The sequence below is a fragment of the Gymnogyps californianus genome, chromosome 6 (assembly GCF_018139145.2).
Source record: "Gymnogyps californianus isolate 813 chromosome 6, ASM1813914v2, whole genome shotgun sequence".
Taxonomy (NCBI): domain Eukaryota; kingdom Metazoa; phylum Chordata; class Aves; order Accipitriformes; family Cathartidae; genus Gymnogyps; species Gymnogyps californianus.
Genome location: NC_059476.1, coordinates 20,182,479 through 20,198,042, shown reverse-complemented (window position 1 = coordinate 20,198,042; position 15,564 = coordinate 20,182,479). Strand labels below are relative to the sequence as shown.

The 15,564-nt window shown below is 44.3% G+C and overlaps 1 protein-coding gene across 1 annotated transcript; it reads left to right on the top strand.

The window, feature by feature from the left end:
* Positions 1–3,146: 3,146 nt before the first annotated feature.
* Positions 3,147–13,079, top strand: LOC127017564 (lipase member M-like). The gene is made up of 9 exons (XM_050898693.1): positions 3,147–3,290; positions 5,301–5,415; positions 5,655–5,853; positions 6,647–6,756; positions 7,649–7,785; positions 8,742–8,882; positions 9,865–9,936; positions 11,264–11,332; positions 12,846–13,079. Exons 1-9 carry the CDS (start codon positions 3,159–3,161, stop codon positions 13,077–13,079), a joined length of 1,209 nt encoding a protein of 402 aa, XP_050754650.1. The 5' UTR covers positions 3,147–3,158.
* The last annotated feature ends 2,485 nt before the right edge of the window (positions 13,080–15,564 follow it).

The window sequence follows — 15,564 nt, the reverse complement described above, 5'->3', positions numbered from 1 at the left end:
GTTTCCTATGCTCTTTTTATATGCATTACTTTCTTTGCCTATTCCCTATTCAGGTGGGTTTACCTATCTTTTGCTCTTCACTCAGTTCCTACTAACAATATCAGAAACAATATCATACATCCCATATACCGGCATGAGGAGAGACTAGGAAAAATGTTGCAGATCATTCCAGGCTGACAATTCTATAAAACAAAAAAATGTAGTATGGTGTTAGCTGGCAATACAGCAGAGAAAAGTCTTCTGTATCTCTCACTAAGCAGGGGTATCAGACTTGCCGAGCTGTAATGTTTTTCATTGAGAAATCACTTTTTTGGCTTTTCCACAGACTGCACTCTACTTCATAAAGCAGAATTGTTTCTGTGGTGACACTCAGGTCCTGTTTGCCAACAAAGACTTACTTCACTCCATTTTCCCACACAAGACAGCAGATGATTAGCACCCACGTTGCAGAGAATTCGTTGCACCAGGGCACCAGGCCAGTTTCTGTGAGCCCCCCAGGCTGACTGCAATTAATTCAGCAGTTAGGTAGAGGTCTCCAAACATACTGTGTTTTCACAGAGTTCATGGAAATGGCTTGAAAGAAGCAAGAAATCTTGTTAGCATCCTCTCTGAGTCAAAGTTTACACAACGTTTTAAAACTTAATTCAATACCTGAGAATCCCTACAGAAGCAGGCTAATGCAGAGCAAACTGGTCTTCGCACATTGTGGTGTTCACTGAACAACAGAAATGTGTGTGTGATGCTAAAAACACACCTTTCAAATAACTTGTATTTTTATTCTAAGATTACCTAACAAAGAAGAGTTGTCCCTGAGCAACCCGCAAACAGCTGTTCAGAAAACAAGTGGCAGGTGTGGAACCAGTGACCACGCCAGCTTCTGTACAAACCACAGCAGCAGAGACCGCATTCATAGGTAGAAAGTGTTGAGGAAAGCTGGACTCGTCCTCCTCTTCATCCCAAAAAAACGTGGTCACAGCACTCCCCAATACAGGCAGCAGTACAGATCAAGATCTGCCACTGCCTCGGGGAACAAGAATCCCCCAGGTCCCTGCTAAATATCCTAACCACAGGTTAGACCCCTCTTTATCTCTCCTGCTCCATGGTGCAATTTTGTCTTTCAGAATATCATGCAATGGTGCTGTTTATCATAAAATAACTCCACTCATTAAATACTGCCAAATCAGCAAACATGCTCACCTATACCTGCAGACATCACACAGCACTCTACTGCTGCTCCTTTTATTGGCAAAGGTTTCTGCCAGCGAATCAGTCTGCTAGCAGAGACAGACTGGGAACTGCAGCAGAAGACACAAGCAAGGCAGTCAAAGCAGAGGTAGGTTGCTTGTACATATGTGTTCATGGTCTTTTTCTCTGTTGCCTGTCTCCATAAAGATGTGCAGTCTTGCTTTTGTGCAGTTGCTTGTCAGAGTAGACAGCCTGCATCCTTTCTGATCCGCAAGCCTGATGCTATGCATCAAAGTGCATGTCTGCTAAAGTTGAGGAGAGGAAGAAGTCTTTGACCCACGCAAATGGGAAAAAGGAGTAATGGATGGTTTAATTTTGTTCTACTTGTTGGGTTTTTTTCCTAAGGATTTCACTGTGGATGCATGAAAATCTTGGTATTGAAAGCATGTGCATAAATTGGACATTTTTCTTTCATAGTTCCAAATGCATTTAAGCTTTCCTTGTAAGTTAACGAGGAGATTCTGACATCTGCTAGCCACATTAACTGCCCTGGTGCCTTTCTGTCCCATTTATACTATATGTGAAAAAAATATCATGACTCTCTCAAGAGTACACTGATGAATTTCTAGAAGGTTTAAAGCTTATTTTCATTAAATATCAAAAGTTTCCAGAAAAGGCCTTTTGAATGTATCTTTCAGGTCTCTTCCTCTACTTTTTTTTTTTAAGTAAGTATTTCAGTTAATTCCAGCTTGCCATGGTAAATGCCACTCTTTGGCATTGTTTCATTACATAAAAAGACTAGATTGCTGTTCAAGGCTCCTACAGTCAAGACTTTGCCGCTGAAATCAATGAGACAATGCGTGCCTAGCCTTGGAGTTAATTGGTGCACTCTTATTGATTTAAAAAGCATTCATCTGGAAGGGCCTTAAAACATGTCAGCTAGGCCAGGTGACAATATAGTATATAGAAAAAAGTATACCCTAAAAAGGGCAACAATTTAGCTACCCCAATGCTTCATCTTTAGTACAAAACCAAATTGTGATTTAAGCTGAACTTTTCAGTTTTGTTCCCAAACAATGTTGCACATGCAGAAATAGAGGAACATGTTTTACTTCTGTTTAAACTGAATAAAACAGCAGAAAGCAGTGGAGTATCTACTGTAAAATTGTGCTTCCAGAGCACACAGGTGGGAGGATTTCTGTTCTATTGACAGAAGAATGGAAGTATTCTCCTACAAAGTGGATGGACTAGAGTGAGTTTGGATGCCAATATTAAAATTAAGGGTATATCCCAGTTTTGGTTTAATCCAAATGTTGTAGTGACTCAAGGGGTATGATGGATTTAATAAAAAATTTAAAGAATTGAGAACTCCCTCCCTCATGAAGAAGTTCAGAGAAAACAAATCTTTTGGCTATCCTTTCCAGGTTCTCCAAATCTTAAAAATCTTCCACATGATATGTCAGGTAATACACTTTGTTTTTATGACCTGTCTGTTTCCTCTATGCTGATTACAAAGTTGGCTACAGCCAAAAAGCAGGGCACTAACTAGACAGACTGCACTCTACAATTTCTATTCAGAAAAACTTCCCTGTGACCATCAGTCAACCCCTAAAAACCATGAAAAAGCAGTCTTTCCTCCAGGCGGCTAAGACACAGATTTACAATAGGGAGGACTGTATGTGAGAGAGAAAGGAAGGAACTCATGGCACAACCTAGCACCGATATCATACAAGCATATTCCCTCAGGTTGGCTCTACATCCTCCTGGATCCTTTGACTAACTCTTGGCGCCTGTTAAACAGGGTGAGCTGTAGGCAGTCCCTCCTCACACAGGTACTTATGCTGGCACCACCTTGGGGAACAGACCTTGGGCAACCTTCAGGACACTCCCCACTTGGGTCTTCCTGTGGAATTCCACAGCACTCTCTTCCTAACACAAACCCCCCTGCATGTGCTCTTTCACGCAGCCCCAAGATGTGGTGCCTCCTCGTGCTGCTCTGCTCCCAAGGAATCGCCTTTTCAGCAGGATTCACAACACCCTCCACCCTGAATTCAGACACAAGCCAGTACAGGAAGACTCGCAACCCCGAATGCTTTATGAACGTTGTAAGTTGGGTCACTTTCTCTCCCTTTCTTTCTAAAGCGTCTCTCCACGTACCACTACCACTGCCCATCACTAACAGTCCCTGTCAGGAGGCTAAGAAGGGCCCCTTCCACATTTCCCATTTTCCCAACCTGCCTTTTCCAAAACCACTGCGTTAGCGTCACCGCTGCAACGAGGGCCGGCTCTGAATGTGCCAGGGACAGATGTGACTCTTGCACACCGCATGAGGACAGACACGTAGCACTGCAATGGAGAGTGCCGGCTGCTACTTTTGGCTCCAAGGCCAGGCAACTCCCCAGAACCTCCTGAGGGGCACTGGAGATCCAGGCTACTGAATTTTGACCCCGGCAACAGGACTCAGCCCTGGACTGTGGCCAGAGCACAGACTACACGCTCCAGTCCATGCCAAACTGAACAACAGACTTTCGCTGCCTGCATTTAGGGTGAGCCCCAACAGATATATGATGAACACGAGGCTGGGCCATGCCTCATGACACTTGTTTGCAGCCACCTTTCTCAACATATGTTGGTATTTTGGGCTACCGCACAAAGAAGGGAAGAGTGCGAACCTGGCAAGAGGACAAAGATCCCTCCAGCACTACGACAGGGAGCACCGGCCTGGAAGAAACCTTGATGCTCCTATCCAAACAGTCCAAGCTGCCAGAGAGAGAATTCCTTTGCAGTGGAGGCAAAGGCTGGTTTCTAGTCTCAAGGGAAGTAAAGTCTTCCCCTTCTGTAACAACCTGTTTGCTCAGTACAGTGGCAAGGGAGGTTGAACCCCTTCTTCAAACAGCAGATTCTCACAACAAAAAGTAATCCAAGACACCTTGCTCTGAATCACCACCGATTTCCTCACAGTACATGCAAAATTAGGTGTAGGTGGTCTCATGAGTTCCTTAGTGACAGGAGCTCCACCCTTGTTTGCCTTGCCTGCATGGCTTGCCTAATCACACTTTGCAAGAAAGGATTCACGATGGCCCAAAACCCACAGCTTTTGGCATTGTCTTATACAGATACTGCTACATAGTTAATCTGTAGAAAGGTACGATCTGTGTCAGCCTTGCAAAACATGACAAACTATCTCCCAAAAGCTTAGTCACTCAATACAGTTCTGCTTTGTCCCATAATATGGGGTCAAATACCAGACAACTACCACCTAAGCAGGTCTGAAGAAGACTTTGATGCATCTTTTTACAAGACCTGTAATATTTATTCTCAGCCATGGTCCCTGTGGCCCGGGGCCTTGCACTACCATCACAGAACAGCCCACATCCACACTGCTCAGCTTGGTTACCCTCTGAAGCAGGATGGCTATATCCAAGCTGTTTAATAGCATCATCCCCAAAGTCTAAAACAAAGATGCATCCAGGAAAAGTGGTGGAGAGCACTGGGATGCTCGGGGAAAAGCTACTCCCAGGACAGTCCTAACACATGACAGCACATATAACCAAGCTCCAGGGCCCAGGAACAGTCTCATTTACTGCACAGGTGAACTCTGTCTTCCTGCCACTCATATAAGGCTGTGTAGTGCTTGGGTGCCAGTGCTACACCAATTACTACCTAGCCAAAACCTAAGCAATATGGGGTATGTCAGGAAAGCTGCAAGTATAACTAGGTGCTTCTGCCTGAGCAAACGCAGCTCTTGGTATTTCAATTTGAGAGATGAAGCATTAAAGAGCATACACAAACCACATCACACAAACACAGCTCAACTGCTCTCACCGCTGTTTGCATCCGCCCGCCTCCATGGTTATGTTATAGCATATGTCTGATCATCCCTGAAAAAGAGAGGCATGGGTTGTGCTGTCCTGCAGGAATCTCTTTTGGGTCCCTTCCTACCAGTACAACACAAAGCAGTAGAGAAAAAGCCAGCAATATGTTATCACTTTCATCTTCCTGCCACATTCTTGGTCAGCTTCACATTCCTGGACAGAAGCAGCCTCTAGACACCTTCTCCACCCATCTCTACACTGTAAATACATGTTAACAAGCTCTCCTTTGGCTTCCCACAGAGTGAAATTATCAGATATCATGGATACCCCAGCGAGGAATATCAAGTTACCACAGAGGACGGATACATTCTTGGTGTTTTCAGAATTCCTGCTGGGAGGAACAGCCAAAATACAGGTGTGACACAGTTACATAAAGAAAGTCTGAGAGCCAACTCTTACATGGGTCCCCCAACTTTCCCCTTTGCACGTGCAATGGCATGTTCCACACCTTCCCGTCTCAGCAACAGCACCTAGCCAGGAATGTGGCCTGAATTCTGTATATAGGTTTAAAAACTCCTGCAAAACCAGACTCTGCATCCCAGTTTTAACTACACATTACTTACTACTACAGCATAAGAAAATCCTCTTTTTCAGGGAAAAAGCCTGCAGTTTTGCTACACCATGGTACTTTAGGAGATTCTATTCACTGGATTTCAAATGAGCCCAACAACAGCCTAGGCTTCATCCTCGCAGATGCCGGCTATGACGTCTGGATGGGAAACAGCCGAGGAAACACCTGGTCATTAAAACACAAGACCCTTAAGACCTGCCAGAAAGAGTTCTGGCAGTTCAGGTACTCTGTGGAGAAAGAATTACTGAAGAAAGCAACTTTTAGGGGACTAGCAAGATTGGACAGTTAATACTGGGATGCAGAACATTTCCCCTTCTGGTTATATGAAAAAATCCCCTTCTGGATTATATGAAAACCTTAGTGGTTTTCATATAATCTGACTTCAAGTGGGACATGCAACATCTAAGGAGACTAGACTAACTCTTTTCACCAGATGCAGCCACTTCTGGGCATGTCAGGGGGGTCATAAGAAGGGCTTCGCTACGTGATCTGGACAGGCCCTTCTGGAACCAGCACATACAGAAGCAAAGCTGGAAGTACACAGGTCACCTTTGTCCATACACAGTGCTGGTTTCTTTGGGGAAAAGACTTCCAAAACTCTGAGGCATCTGTAACCTTGAAGTCTCCCACCAGATACCATGTCTCAATTGCAGACAGGAGAGGAGACTGCTCAGCTCAGTCTAGAAATCTGATCTATCACAACTGAGGTTAACTGAGAGAGAAATACTTTTTGTAAGCCATGCTGGTGAGAGCAATGATTAAATTCACTTCTTCAAGAGCCTCAGCTAACAGACAAAACTGGCACCTTCTCCACAGAGAGCCCAAGGCATCAGGCAGCCTGGCAGTACAGCTGCGTCCCTCTAACCCCTTCCCCAACTCAAGTAAGAATGCAGACCATGTGTGCAACCTCGTCTTGCAATGGGTCCTGCTTTGTGCAATGAACAAAACTGACATTCAGTAACTCACACTGTGATAGCTGAATTATCTGCTAACTTTTTGTGTTTCTCCCCTGTAGTTTCGATGAGATAGGTAAATACGATATTCCAGCAGAGCTGTACTTCATCATGAATAAAACTGGACAGAAGGATTTATATTATGTTGGTCACTCAGAGGGTTCAACCGCAGGTAATGTTAGGACTGCCTGGGTACAAAACAGTTAGTGTTAGTGTTTATGATTTATATATAACATCCATGAGTAGATATTGGGGTTTATGCCATGGTGTACCATTGCCCTTTTACAAAAATAAACTCAGAAACAGAGGAGAAAATGGGGGGAAGTGGCATGTGGCCACATTCTTAGACAATTATTTTCTTTTCTTCTCAAACGTGCATTCTAAGGGTCTTTTTGCAGAACAAATAATTCAGGCCAAGACATCTCCTCCTTTGTCTTTAGATACCTATGTTTTAGGCAACCAGTTAAAGTTCTCACCAAATCCATCAGTGGAGAAATTTAGACATGTTCAGAAAACAGGATGGGATGCACCCTTTTTGGTCTTCCTTCCTTCCTTCCTTCCTTGCTTCCTTCCTCACACTCTTCCTTTATGTGTGCGTTCACTCTCACCCGGATTTGTGCTTAGTTACAAGTAAAAATTCTGCTCTTAATCTTCAGATAATTATTGTATTATTGCATGCCAGCATAAACGTATACAGTCTTTTAGAGACCGCAAGCTGAAAAACTCATTATTTTATTAGAGTTTGGTGAACTTTAGTGGGAACATGAATTAAGAAAATCTGATTAAAGCATCTTCTCCCCCAAAAATGGCCTTAACACAAAATTGTCAGTTCTGAGAAAATCAATATATGGACACGCTCTAATGAACCTGTATCCTTAGAACGAACTCTGTCTCCCAAATAAAAGTTCCAAGAATCAAACACTTTCCTTAGGTCTGCAGCAGAAATGGACAACAGCCAATGAGCTGTTAATCTAGTCTCACTTCTTCACTGCCTACTGCTTTTTTATTTATTTGGTCTGTGGACATCTCTTCACTAACTTGACTTGTGTCTTCTGTGTTTGCAGGCTTCGTAGCATTTTCTACTTATCCAGAGTTGGCTCAAAAAGTTAAAGTGTTCTTTGCTTTGGGACCAGTAGCCACAATCACACATGCTACCAGTCCTCTGATAACCTTTATACATCTTCCTCAATCACTGATCAGGGTATGTGATTCCTCTTTCTAAAAGACATAATTGTCTGCTTTGCCTCTACTTGACTCACTCAACCTGAACTGATTTTAAGGGGGTGATGAGTTAAGAATGAATTCAGTGTATCAGCCTGCTGACCGTGCTGGTAGACTTGAGACTTTCCACAGAGCTAAGCTGTAAGGCTTGACGAGGTATCTCCTTTGCAACTTCTTTAAGATAACAGGCGTACTTTCACCATTATTTGTTTAAATCAAATATTTTTGAAGGAAGCTCACAAATACCAGAATAAAAGGAGTCTAACATAGTCTACTAAATCTAGCCTTAAGCACTAGTAGAAAACTACAAATAAGATATTTCACATCTTAATTTTATTAGACAGGCAGTTCATTTATGTTTGTGAAATATTTACTTGTAAAACGATAAAGGAAACTTAAAGGGAAATACCTATTTCACACCAGAATTTGCCAATTTAATAGAATTTGCTGGGAATGGTGGAAATCCTGCATGCTACACTTTATGTCAAACTGCAGGAGCACATCCTCTTTCCATCCGAGCTGTACCCGTTATGTGACTATAGAGCATCCAGCCCTACGCCCTTCTCATTTGCTCCCTACTTAGTAGCAATACTCACGGTACAGTTTGTGCACCTGCCTGGAAGAAATATTAGGGCAAAAGGGGACTTCCTATACTCTGCAGTCATGAGTGCAGCCAACTGCCCTTTCTCACTGAGGTCATTGCACTAAAACCAGATGGATAGTGACCTCCAGGACTCATGCCTAATAATAAGAAGCAGGAAGAACATGTGGTGGGCTCTTGGGAAGAACACACTTTAAAGGATACTGGGATGGCAAGCAGTTTCAGCAATCTTAGTTAAGAGGCAAGGCTATTAGAGAAGAGGGAGTGACAGTTTTCTGTATGAAATAATCCTGCAACAAGGGAAAAAAAAAGTTTTGCACTTTTCCTCCCCTCAGTTACTACTTGGCTGCAAAGGAGCTCTTCACCAGAATAAACTGCTGCAAGGGCCTCTAACACAGATCTGCAGATCTCTGGGAAAAGTTTGTGGCAGTGTTTTCTGCTACGTAGCTGGGGACAGGATACAAAATCTGAACACGGTAAGCATGTACAAGAACGCCCTAATACAAGTAAAGCTAAAGTAATTTTGAAGGAAAACAATTTTTCTGCCTTGTGTCTACATACAGTTGCAGGGACATAGAGAAATGTGTTGGGGTTTTCAAGTAATGCCAACTAGGACCTCAGCTAATGACGAGATGTGCCACCTGACACATTCAAATCACACAAGAAAGAAAGGCTGAATTCAGAATGGTCCCATCTTGCAATGAAGTCCCTCAGTGTCCCCTCTTCTGCAGCTAAGCCAAAGAAAAGTTGAACAGATACCAAAGCTGTTTAAATTGGACAAATGGATGGAGAAAGATCTTTTTCTTTTGCACAATTCATATTTTCCTTCCTAAATAGGAAGACATCCAGATCACCTGAACATAAGAGATTGTTTCTTTTTGGTTGCTACACATCAAAACATTTCCAGCCAATACTCAAAGCTGTGCCTTCACACTTCTCTCAACTGCAAGATCTCATTCCTTTACTCTGGCTGCTACCTTTTATCTTGCAGACTTACCACGTGTCTGTTCTCCAGGGGGCTTTGATCTCTCATACTCAAGACTATTTAACAAGTGTTCCCATAAAAAGCTCCCACACATGTAGCCTCACTATGCTTGAGCAGACAGGCTATTAACAATCCTCCTCTACTGATTAAGCACAGCACTATTTTAAAAGCATCACACAAACTACAGAAACTGGGAAAAACAAAGGCCATACACAGTCCCCAAATGATGTTTTCCATATGACTAAGCACTAATGTGGGAAAGACTCTCTCAAAGCGATAAAATCCTACACACTCTTTCCTACTGTAAACTCACATATTTGTGAGTCTCTCCTAACTTTCTTTTTGATATTTGAAGAATCTCCTATTAAAATGGGGTTTTAACACAGCAGCACTATGTTGCTCAGGTCCTTCACAGCTTTATTCTGTCACAGCACTGAATCACTGCCTTTGTAACACTGCTGCTTTCTCTCCAGAGTCGAATGGATGTATACGTAGGACATTACCCTGCTGGAACATCAGTACAGAACATTATTCACTGGCATCAGGTATAACTGCATACTGACATATAAACAGACTCTTAGTACTGCTTTTTATGCAACCGACAGCCTACAGGGAAGTCCAGAGGGGGTGGATCTGGGAAACTGCCCATCACATCTTCTCACTTGCTGCCGTGAGCACCTGCCACAGAGGGAGCACTGTTCCCATGGCTCACCAGACCATTACCTGAATTGCCCCTTTGGTATCAGGCACTGAGATTTCCCCAGGGCACATCAGGCCTCCCTGCATGATGGGCTCTAATGGCTTCCAGCCTTCATCTTTATTTATGAAGGCATTTGCCTTGAACCCTGCAGAAGTGAACGCAAGCATGGTCTAGGCCCTTGGCAGGCAGTCGGAGGAGAGTGGAAACTTGAGCAGCCAGGGGATGAGCCAGACAAAGAAGTGATCCAGGTTAAAGCTCTTCTCCCAGAGGGTTAGCTGCAGCCTGGATCACCTCCCAAAGCCACTTAACCACACAAACGCTTCTGCTGGCACAAGCGCCAAGTGGGGAACTGCCTCTTCTGCTGCCATCTTACGCCACTCTCAGACCTACGCTTCATCTGCCTGTGCTCCAAATCAGACCAGGGCAAGAGAGCGTCGGCTCAGAACAGATCACTCTGTGTGCACAGAATTGTGGCCGCTTCTGCCAACACTGAAATATATGCAATGCTCCTGCACACACCCCTGACGAAAATTCCCAGGATCCAGACCACCAGCACCCAGAGCCAGAAAACAGAGACAAGCTAGCAGATTTCTAGCATATCCTCAGTTACTCAAAGGTTTGCATTAAAAAAATGCACACATGTTTTCAGTGAGACAGATTCACCTTTTATTATCTTTTTTTTTCCCTTTTAGACAAGGCACATTCAAGAAGACAACAGTTTAGTGTTAAGCTAATCACACCCTGCTCCCAATAGCCAAACTCTCGTAAGAAGTACAGAGCCTCTGGAAACGTCGCCACTACTGTGAGCAGACCAGACAAAACTGACACACAAAAGTCGAGGTGTGTGAGGAGGTATCATATGTTCCACTGGACTAGTAATAGCCCTGATGCACCTCCGCGTCACAAACAGGGACCCCAACTTTAGCTAACTAAGATAGTCAAGCAAAATTTTAATAACAAAACATGCCCAGACCGGTGGCTGAGGATCGGGAGAGAATGTCAGCAAGGGGAAAGGCGATGAAGCCACTCACCCTACGATCCACCCTCAGTATCCCTGGAAGCCCGTCCACTGCCTGGGCCTTGGCTTCAATCACAGGCAAGAAAACACCTCCTGCACTCTGCTGTGTCTCTTAACACTTTCATTTTATCTGTCCTTGCTACAATATCAATAGATAACACGTGCAGACCAATTTCAAGCTTATGACTACGGCTCGAAGGAAAACATGAAGAAATACAACCAGGTAAGGCAATATGGTTTTCCTGAGAACTCATCCTTGTGTCCTGGCAAAACTAACAACAGAAAAACTCAGGTTTTAGCACCTGTGAGTGCTAAAGAGGGGGAGAGTGGTCTGAGGTAATGGTTCACCTGAATCTAATACTCAGAAGGGTAAAAGTGTGTCTATTCGCAGACAAGGCATAGACAGATCCTTGCAGACAGCTAAGAGAAGTTCGTTTTGCCTCCCCTACTGATGCAGGGATGTGTCCAATGACATGTCAATTAACCTGCCATTCCCAAAAGGCTAAGAGCCACAGCCAAGTCCTAGGACTGGATGAGTATGGAGCTCTTCACTTCCCAAAAATCCTCAAGGTCTGCCTTTCAGTTAAACACGAGACCGGGGCGGGGGGTGGGGGGAGGGAGGCAGGGCGGGGAAAGTGGAAATGCATACCTTGGTTTTGGGAAGCTACTTACCACAAAAATAAAACAGAAGAGATGATTCAGTACAGCACAGTGGAGACTACTGCTGTGGCGAACTAATGTATCCTGTGCGGAAAAAAGGCAACAGACAAAACTTGGTCACTAAGAGCTTTGGTTACTGCCTAGTCCACACGCAGAAATGCTGCGCTCCTCCTGCAACACTGATCACTTGCCTGGCAATTTTTTGAGATTTGATCAGATCAGTTGACTTGTCATGAGCTTTTCTGAGTCAGGGCAGGTTATTTTATGGGTGGCACATTATTTTACAGGTGGAGAAAGACTCCAAAGATTTCCATCCACACATACGGTCTTTAAATACTGAAGTTTAAACTTTGGAATGGGCAATGTTCTATTCCCAATACTTTGGACGGTTAGGACACTGCCCAAAAAAGCAGGCAACGAGAAAAATAACAGAACCACCCTCAGATAATAGGGGTCAATTTAAAAGCGTCTTGCGCATGGTCCCTCGCCACCCCGTAGACAAATAACCATCCTGCATTAAGTCATTTGGCTTGGGTCTCAGAAGATCTCCATTCCACTCTTCCGTGTTTCTTTGATTTCCTCTGTGATGATAGGCAAGACAAGTATGCTCATATTACTCCATCAGTAGCAACCCCGTGACCTAGGGAGAGTGTCAAGTGAAGTCTGGAACAATACAACTAGAAGTCTTTCACTCCACGCCCCACAAAAGCATGAAGAGGACCCTACATAAGCCAAAAATGGGACACACATGAACAACAACTCTGCAGGCCTTGCCTGATAAACACAGGCACGGCTCCTTCCTTATCCCCACCTCTGAAGGGCACAAGCACGTGTCGATCTGCAGGACAACTCTTAGCCACGCATTACTGAAAGACACAGGAATAGGATGGATCATTCCTCTTCACGGTAGACAGGGAACGGGGTTGCAGCAATAAACACTGAGAGGGTGACCTTCATCCTTACTGTTTCACTGTAGTGAGCACACAAGGCAGAGAGAGATGCTTGCACAGGATCCTTTCTCTAAACACAACTTCTGATACAACAGCATTCACTCAGGTCTCCTCCCTTTCTTACAGTCTACTCCTCCTGTGTACAAGATAGAGAAGATAAGCACACCAATTGCTGTTTGGAGCGGTGGAAAGGACAAATTTGCAGATCCAAAAGACATCGCAAAGCTACTTCCTCGGATTACTAATCTCATTTACCATGAGCGTTTTCCTGCTTGGGGACATCTTGATTTCATCTGGGGCCTTGATGCAACTGAGAAAATGTATTGGAAAATCATTGAACTAATAAGAAAACACCCTTAAGGCTTCACACAGGGAATTCATTCATCCAGTAAAAACCCCAAAGATTTCTATTTAGCGGTATAATATGGGTATAGGGGTTGGTATAGGGGTTTACAAACCACTGTTGATTTGTTTGCAATTTTTTTACTTTGTTTTCCATGGTGTTACATTATTTTGGTGACTGCAGTCTCTCTGAGGAAGTTGAGGTACATGGGGATGACTGCTGAAAATACAAACATATTAGAAGGAACACTTCAGGGACCACTTGTTTTGGAAGATTTTAGCCTTAATAGGACTGATTTTGCTAGAACTAAGATTTCATTTTCTCCTCCCTTATAGATTAATACCACATATTCCACCTGAGACAGAGGTGTTATCCCATGAAAACCCCAAAATGGGAGATACTAATTTCTCTGTTGAAGTATTACTGATCTTTGTTTAAATTAAATCCTCTGTCCTCTTGATAGAGTGTTTTGCCTGTTCTCCTCTCCTCACATTACCAACAGCAGCAAGCCAGACCCAAAAGGCCTTCACTTGTAAGACTACCCTGGCATCTAAGCAGACAGTAGTTGGCTTTAATGGCCCAAATGCCAAGGAATCCAACATCAGAAAACCTATGTCAGAGAGAAATCACTTGATTGTTGGACAGATGCAGATACTCGCTTACCCTTACACTAACTAATGGTTTATTAACCCCCTTACTACAAAGGGCACAACTGTCTTCATGCTCATAACCCGGCAACTGAGGGTTGAGGACATGCAGACAAAGCAGCAGCCTGCACACAAACGACGACAGCATCCATCTCAAGAAATATTCCTGGCACTGTCAGTAAAGAAGTTGTTTCAAGTTCTTCTAGCTTCTCAGTTCACTGTGTTAGTGTGTTCCACTTGCTCACCTACAAGATTATTCCAGGAGGTGAAAGATCAAATTAAAGTGTTCATCATTACAGGCCAAGACAGGGTAGCTCAGGCACTGTGGGTGTTCTGAGTGGGGACTTAAGCCCAGATTCCTCAATCAAGACTTGTGGCAAATGGAACTCATTTAATGATAATCTGGGAGATAGACATCAATATATAAGCAAAACATGTTTGTCTGATGCAATATAGAAAACACATGCTAAGGAGATGACTCACCTTTTCTAGCAGCCTGTGGTACCACTGCGACCTGAGCTCACAACTTCTGGAGAGGGTCGCAGTCCAAGACACAGAGATTGCAAAGTGGCTACTCTCACACCACATTATTTACAAACCCCAGTGTCCTGACCGCCCCAGAGAACGCAGAACAGACCTAGCCCACCTCCACAACGTAGCAGGGCAGACCTGGCACAGGCGCATCAAACATCGCACCCAATACAAACACGAGCTCTAGGTCTGAAGGGAGGGCGAGCAGGACCAAGAATTCCAGCTTAGGTAAAGAGGAAGCGAGCGCCTCTTTGAACTGTCTGGCAGCAAAGCCCTTCACCTCTGCTCTCACTCACACTTCTGCAGCACCACCTAACATTCAGACAAGATGCACACAACGAAGCTGACAGCGTGACCCTGCACAAAACATACAATGCAAGGGAGGGAAAACAGAGAATCACAACACCAAACTCCTTCTACCCTCACCAGTGGTGCCTTTTCCCTGCTGCAGAATCAGGACTAACCATGAACTAACTCAGATTCTCCATGAACCGGAGCACATGGCTCTGCCCAAATGAAGAAAGCAATGGGCAGACACTGGGGACTGCCCTTTCTGGGAGATGATTGGAAGGGGATCTAGCAGTTCCTCAAAACCTGGTTGTGTGGACACAGGTCTGAGATTAAGCTCACTCAGCTTGGAAGCAGCCACCAAGAGGCACCCCAGGACATCAAGTTCAAACTTCTCTAGAGGGCCTTCCTGTGCTGTACAAGAAGACCCAGCCACAGACACACCCTGCAAGAGGTCACAGGGAAGCATTCAGGTCAGTGATGAACACTGCTTGGGAAAGAGCACAACATGCAGTGTCTTCCACACTGAACACCTAAATCAGCCTAATGTTCAACCTAACATCACCTCTGACCTAACTGAGTTTTACAAAGGATTGCCAAATTCTCTAATGGAAGACAACAATTTCCAAATGCTCATCAGATAGGCTCTCCACTTGCCAGAGTTCCCTGCAACCACACGTTATCTTCTTATTGCCATCCATCAGGAATGCAGTCCTGGAATGGCCAGTGTTTGGACAATAGGAACACCCACCCCTTACGCTTCCCCTCGGAAGACTGTTAGCTACCCAGACAACATCCTTGCAGCACTGTAAGGGTCCCTTGCACCTCTGCTTCAGGATGGGATTAATTCAACAGCCCCACTGAGCACAGAGCAATCCCTCCATGGCATAGACTGGAGTCTGTATTTTATAACACTTTCAGCCAAACTCAGGGAACCACCAGTGTTGCACGAAAAATCCAAGGCAACAAGGGAAGTGTTTGACCAAACAGGATTTTTATGGCTTGCCCGAATCAGTCCCTCCCGTTCTTAAAGCCA

Excerpts from the sequence above, each read along its gene's own strand:
- LOC127017564 (XM_050898693.1), top strand. The coding sequence starts at position 3,159 with ATGTGGTGCCTCCTCGTGCTGCTCTGCTCCCAAGGAATCGCCTTTTCA. Across the intron at positions 5,854-6,646 it reads AAAGAGTTCTGGCAGTTCAG|TTTCGATGAGATAGGTAAAT; the intron begins GTACTCTGTGGA and ends TCTCCCCTGTAG. Across the intron at positions 7,786-8,741 it reads TTCCTCAATCACTGATCAGG|TTACTACTTGGCTGCAAAGG; the intron begins GTATGTGATTCC and ends TCCTCCCCTCAG.